The 6,790-nt window shown below is 48.5% G+C and overlaps 1 protein-coding gene across 1 annotated transcript in view; it reads left to right on the forward strand.

The window, feature by feature from the left end:
* Nucleotides 1-5,539, forward strand: part of CD93 (CD93 molecule) — a 6,670-nt gene extending 1,131 nt beyond the window's left edge. The window contains exons 2-3 of the mRNA XM_006757262.2: nucleotides 6-939; nucleotides 1,208-5,539. Coding sequence (XP_006757325.1) covers nucleotides 6-939; nucleotides 1,208-1,232 — 959 coding nt within the window. The 3' untranslated portion in view covers nucleotides 1,233-5,539. The remainder of the gene's footprint in view (nucleotides 1-5; nucleotides 940-1,207) is intronic.
* The last annotated feature ends 1,251 nt before the right edge of the window (nucleotides 5,540-6,790 follow it).

Raw genomic sequence — 6,790 nt, forward strand, 5'->3', positions numbered from 1 at the left:
CCCGGGGTTCAGGCTGCTGGATGACCTGGTGACCTGTATCTCCCGGGACCCTTGTAGCTCCAGCCCGTGCAGAGGAGTGGCCACATGCGTCCCTGAGTCCCTCTGGAAAAACTACACGTGCCAGTGCCCCGAAGGCTACCAGCTGAATGCGACTCAGCAGGACTGTGTAGATGTGGACGAGTGCCAGGCCTCCCCCTGTGAACAGGAGTGTGTCAACACCCCTGGGAGCTTCCACTGCCAGTGCTGGGTGGGCTACGAGCCCAGCAGCCCCGGAGGGCCGGCCTGTCAGGATGTGGATGAGTGTATGAGCCCTGAGGGCGGCCTCTGTGAAGGCTACTGCCTCAACACGCAGGGGTCCTTCCGCTGCACCTGCTTGCCAGGCAGGGAGCTGGCCCCCGACGGGGTCTCCTGTATCACAGGCACCACGTCCCTGGGACCATCTGCTGAGACCCCCCAGGGGCAGAACACAGGAGATAAAGAATGGAGCCTCGGGCCTTCTACCACAACCTCAAGTCCAACTGGGAGCCCTGAGGGCACTTCCAAGGTGGCACCCACCAGGTGGAGACTCTTCCTTGAATCCAATGCCTCTATCACCCCTACGTCACCCCAGTCTCTGGCCACCACTGGGTCCCCTGGAATCTGGATGGAGTACAGCAGCCATCACCCCACAGCCACTACTGGTCACGAGGAGTCTACGGATGGGGATCTCATTGCCCAACAAAAGAATGACAGCCCCGACTGGCAAAAGCTGCTTTTGTTCTATATCCTCGGCACTGTGGCGGCCATCTTACTCCTGCTGGCTCTGGCCCTGGGGCTGCTGGTCTACCGCAAGCGGAGAGCCAAGAGGGAGGAGAAAGAGAAGAAGCCCCAGAGCGCGGCAGACAGCTACTCCTGGGTTCCGGAGAGAGCTGAAAGCAGGGCCATGGAGAACCAGTACAGGTAAAGAGGGCCAAGGTTGCCCAGGGCAGGAGGGGGCAGACACAGGGAGGGGGGTGGGCAACAACTCCACAAACAGGTAGAGGGCGGGGGCAGGCACCGTCCAAGCTGGACAGTAAGCTCAATCCTGCTGTGAACCCGGAGGCATGCTGAGCTCCCTTAGGGCAGTTGATCTGCTTGCAGCTCAGGTGTACATGGGCCGCCCCCAGGGTCTAGACACGCACGGCAGGGCCCTCCAGCTTCCAACGCTGTCACCTTCTGTTTTCCATAGTCCAACACCTGGGACAGACTGCTGAAGGTGGCCCCAGAGATACTGCCAGTCAGCTGCCACCATCCTCAGAACTCAGATGGAGGGACCCACATCCTTCTGAAAGACTGGACTGGAATTTTAGCAAACAGTTGTCAACTTTCTCCTTAAAAGCCTGGCCACTTGGGACGGTCAGGTGTATCCTAAATGCGTGTGTTATTCCCAGAGTGGAAGTCATGGTTGTGGTGTCATGGCGGGGGATTTTGTGAATATTAACAATTGTCACTCAGTCTCCCTTTTCAAATACGAATATGATTGATTTTCTTTTTCTGCACTGGTTCTGGATTATGTCAGGTGCTAATGGGCTTCTCTTCTCACTGGAGTCATCGAAGAAGAAAAGGGGTCTGATAATGCTAACTAGTACAATGGGGACTAAGTAAATTATTGTGTAATTACGTAAGAAGTTATTTTTTTTTTTTGTCAAAGGGAACGTATGTAGGACTGAAAACCTGTCTTTGCATTTACATTCATGCATTTTCCCATCACAAGTCCTGCCGACCTTGGTGTTGTTGAAATCCTCCACAGTGACCAGAAATCCACTAAGTGAGCAAGGAGGCAGGGAGTTTAGAAATCACATGTCTCATTCTTAAGTGTCAGAGTCTTGGCTTTATTAGCTAGTGAAACTTGAAAAATGTGGATAAAGTTGTAGGAAGTGAGTTACAACGGTTTTGAAAAGAATCAAAAGTGCTGAAGAGGGGGGCCAGAGTTCGTTCCGCAAACACTTGAATCTAATTTCATCTAAATGTTCGTATGTGAACGCAGACTTGACTGTGGAGGCGTTGAACACTCACAGAGAAGACGCCAGGGGCCACCTGTCTCTAAGCCTGCCCATCCAGAGACACCCGCCCCGCCCCGCGTCCCTGCCTTCACCTCAGGCAGCTCTGCATTTTGGTGCTTTGACTGTAGATGGAGGGCACCCTAGGGAGTCGTTCGCTCTGATTGTTTCCAAAGGACACGTGAGGGAGATGCCTGGCTGGCATCATAAAGCTTTATAGCCCGGCTCACAGTTGACGTTAGCACAGTTGACAGTCCTGACAACTTGATCCTGATGTGTGGCTGCAGCACACAGAAGGGCCGGGGGCCAGTCACGCACCATGACAGTCCCCATGCTGCTTCAGGAACTTGTATCCCCTTTTTCTCTTTTTCTTAAAGAGGAGGTCTGGGGGAGGGAAAGAAGAGAGAATAATTAAAATTTCTTGCAACTATAAAAACTGCTCAAAGCAACTTAAATTTATATCCTCATGTTCAAAGGCTCACTTGCCAAGATTTCCCCTTGCGATGTGGTCAGTACTGCGAGGTTCTGCCTGTGCAGCCAGAAAGCCGCTGGGATGGTCAAGGCTGTGCCCGCTGCCTGAGGAGCCGCGAGGCCTCCGGGCCCTGGGGGCTGTCTGCTGCCGCCAAGCAGACGTCCAGAGGGAATGGGCTTCCTTCCAGAGATTCCAAACTCTGCCTCGCAGGAGGAGGGCATCCCATTGTTTCTGGTTTTGCCTTAGAAATGCAACCATCCCAGAGGTTAACACCTGGCCCTCAGAGTCCAGTACACTTTTTTTTTTTTTTTGCCAAATTTGAAATGTAGGTGCTACAGTTTATTATTTTTTTTAAAGACCATGGGAAACTGCAGACGGTGTAAAAGGAAACAGGAAGGCCCTGTGGAGCCTAGCAGGCGCTTGGAAGTTCTGCATTTTAGTCCGTTTTCACTTGGAGTAACACTCTAAGTCTGACACTCTAGGAGACCAAAGCTGTGCCCTTTCATCACAGGACCCTGACAGTCTCTTGTATGGGAACCAACTGGTGATTGAAAGGCTGTTGCTGACTAGTATCTGCATGGACATGAAATAAATGCAAATTCAACAGCTTCCCCCTAGGTTTGTACAGTTTTTCTTTTCGTTTGAGATGAAGGAGACGATCTTATTCTGGGCTTTGCCCAAGTCCTCTGTGATCCTGTGGGCCTTGAACTGGCTGAGGTTACTAACATGCACTCTCAGTTCTGTGTTCCGTTTTTCTAGGGCCCTCAAGGGGCTAATAGGGTTGACAAATAGCAGTTTCTCAGAATCTGCCCTGGCTGAGTTGGCCCCCCAAATGCCAGTGAGGCCTCTTGCTCTCACGCCACTGCCCACTAGCGGCCAAGATCCTCGACCTGCATGACCTCAGGCAGAGAAACTGATGAAACTACTGGCCTCAAATAGATGCTTTATTCTCCCTTTAACACTGCTATAATTCTGCCTGAGTATTTGAATCCTTGTACTGGAGAGCTCCGGGCCACCACAGTGAATATACAAGTGTTTGTGGGCTGTGTGGCCGTTGGTGAACTTCCCATTTATTCATAGGGGCCCAGGTGGCTCGGCCATAACACAGCCAGAGAAGCGGATGGGGCTGAGCCTGGGGAGAGGTGGCCCTGCCCTGTGCACACCCCTCCAACCACGTCCTTGGGTGGGGACAGACCAGGTGCTGCTGTTTCTGACCTGCTGAGCAGCAGGACAAGTGAGACGATGGGGAGAGGGAGAAGGGTCTACTTAGCAAAGGCTCAAAGGCGATGGAGACTTTTGTCCAAATAGTATTTCCCATAGTTCAATCATTTTAGAAAACTCTTAGAAAACCTAGATCTGGGACAAAGTTACTTCCTCTTACCTTTCGCCTTCCAAGGCAGATAATTGAAAAGGGGGAGGACACCTTTAATTATGCAGCTCACTAGGCCCATGTCTTTCTTTTAGGGACAGTCATTGCTTTTTCTTCTTTACTATTTATAGAGCCTGATGCAAGAGGACGTTTCCCCCTCGGGAATCTGAGGCTTGGAGGAAACCGAGGGTGGGGCAACTATCCAACAAGGCCTAGGGGGTGGTGGGCTTGGTGAGCAGGACCCACCACTGTCAGCAGTGCGGCCTTGAGGCACACGCAGCTGTTGAGGGCAGCTTGACCATCGGAGTGGACCCTGTGATGTTACACATCCACATGGCGTTTTCCCAGCAGCAGTAAGTGGGTGACTTAAGTGGTTTCTGAGTTGAGAGCAGGAGGATTCTGGGGTGTGGTCCCTGTCAGGCTTTGCAAGGCCAACTCTAGCCCTAAGTGTTACTCAGTGGTAGCCTAGCAACCTTGGCAAAGGCTCCTCCTCCCCTCTTTTCATGATCAGGCAAACAAGTGGAATCAAAAGTTAAGCGTGCAATACCTGCTCATGTACATCATGAAGGCGGACCTGAGGAGGGAATGAATCTCTTTTCTCTTAAACACACATGTGCGCGTCCCTGTTCTCATTTATGTTCTAAGCATGAGCACCTGTCTGAGCCTGCTGTGCTGGCACCTGGCCTCCTCACGAGAGATCTTTGAAGAATACGCATTTCAGCATTGGTTACTTTTACTCCAACTTTCTTGTCCATAAACATGTGAAAACTAAAAGAAAAGAGATGAGATCTGACAAAAATAGTACAAACTTCAAAATAATGCAGTTTTTTAAGGCAAATATAGGAAAGCCTTTTGTGTTATTTTTCTCCTGGACTTTGCCATTGTCTGGAACAGGAAAACAGGAAAGCAATGCTTTCTAGCAGCTGCAGATCGTGTAATGGCTCTACATATTTCCATCACCTTAAACAATAGGTCCAGTGTGGGAATCTGAGATAGGAGCCCCGAGCACATCTGTTTCTGTCAGGCTGCAATACCCACAGCTTAGATCTGTGTGGTTCGTGGAATGAACAACAATAAAAAACCCAAAAAGACAATAATCAAAATTCCCCACCTCCCGATTTTTGGAACTAATATTAACTGATGTGCTTTAAAAAATTGTGCTTTGGTCTGTTTTTAGAGTTAATGCCCATTTATTTTAAGAAGCAACTCTAGAATTTCTTTCTTGAATAGTTTCTTTTATCTGCAAAGTGGCAAGGGTTTCCACCCCTCCCCACAACAGATTTTGTCCTCTGCTCCCCTGGGCTGAAGTTCTTTTTGCATATTTGGCTTAAGCTTGAACTGGATTGTATGCTAGGTCTGGTTCTGCTATGGTAGGTGTGATTGTAAATGGCTAGTCACTTCATGAATGTTAAGTGAGAATGTAAGTAGTTTCAAATATGTGTATTTAAACTGTGTCCCACTAATTCTGGAATCATGGGCTTTCAATGCGGGGTTTATTTTCATCCCAGGCATGAGTGCTTCTCAGGTTGGGGGGAGGGCATGCTTGAATGGGGCACTGATCCTCAGAAACTCTGAGAAACTGAGCGGCATCTTGGTTCAGCCTCAAATGGCAGGTTTGTTGTCTTTTGCACTTGTATTACACAACTATTCTAATAAAGTCTGAAATATGTTTGTTGTCAACTTGCTTTAATATATTTCATAACATGCCCAGCTGGTCGATGGTCGATCTATGAATCAGGAGGTCACAGCTTGATCCCTGGTCAGGGCATATGCCTGATTGCGGGCTTGATCCCCAGTAGGGGGTGTGCAAGAGACAGCCGATCAATGATTATCTCTCACCATTGATGTTTCTTCCTCTCTTTCCGTCTCCTTGCTCTCTGACATCAATATAAATATTAAACAATATATATATTTCATAACAACTCAAAATGTGTGGCAGACGTGCATGTACGATCATTAATTGTATCAGTTTTCTTTTTCAAGCAGTTGCTAAAAGTAGGTAACGTGACTGCCCCATTTCCACGTCTTCACCCACTGGAGGCAGTGCCCTGCTGCCCACACTGTGCCTCAGCACTCTGCCTTCAGGGACATGGACATACATGGGCTGCAGTGTGACCAGTGTCCCAGCTGCTGAAACCAGGGGGATTGAATGCTTCCAAATGTTGCCTTTGGAATCAGAGGCTACTCCTCGGGCCTCCATCATCACCGTTTAATTCTCCGCATCTTTTTAATTGCCCTGGTGACGTCTGGTGCGGGAATAAACGTCCAATTGGAGTGATGCAAAAATACTGTTCTCTGATGATCACAGGAGCGTTATCATCACACTGTTGGCAAAGCATTTTGGATTTATTTCGCTAAGTAGACAGGCTGACTAGGTTGGCTGTGTTTGGCTGCATGGATCTCACTGTGAGTGGAAGTTGGGCAGCAGATGGTGGTCAGTTCCCAATTTACCTGCCTTTCAGATTGTGTCCTGGCAGGAACGGGGCTCAGGTGAGATCAAGTGCTCCACGGTTATGCTAATAGACAGGACACTTGCTATAAACACTCGTCACTCAGGGTTAATTAAAGCTGATCCTTTTAGCAATCTTGTCACTAACAAAATACAATTAGAAATTATATCTTAATATGAACAACTGTGGCTGGCCCTCGACATACACACACACACACACACACACACACACGCGCGCACACACACACAGGCACCACAAACATACTGACATGCCTAATTAATCTGTTGCATGTGGTGAACACTGACATTTTTCAGTTTTTACTTTTTTCTAAATTTTATTTTTAGCCTTCTTATGTCTTTTTATGTTTCTCTCTTGTAAACAACAATGTTGAATTTCACTGTTTTTCTTTTTCTTTTATCCAATCAAAAAAGCCTTTGTCTTTTTATCGGATGTTGTTAATCCTCACCGGAGGATATTTTTT

Source organism: Myotis davidii, unplaced genomic scaffold (genome assembly GCF_000327345.1).
Source record: "Myotis davidii unplaced genomic scaffold, ASM32734v1 scaffold435, whole genome shotgun sequence".
Lineage (NCBI taxonomy): Eukaryota > Metazoa > Chordata > Mammalia > Chiroptera > Vespertilionidae > Myotis > Myotis davidii.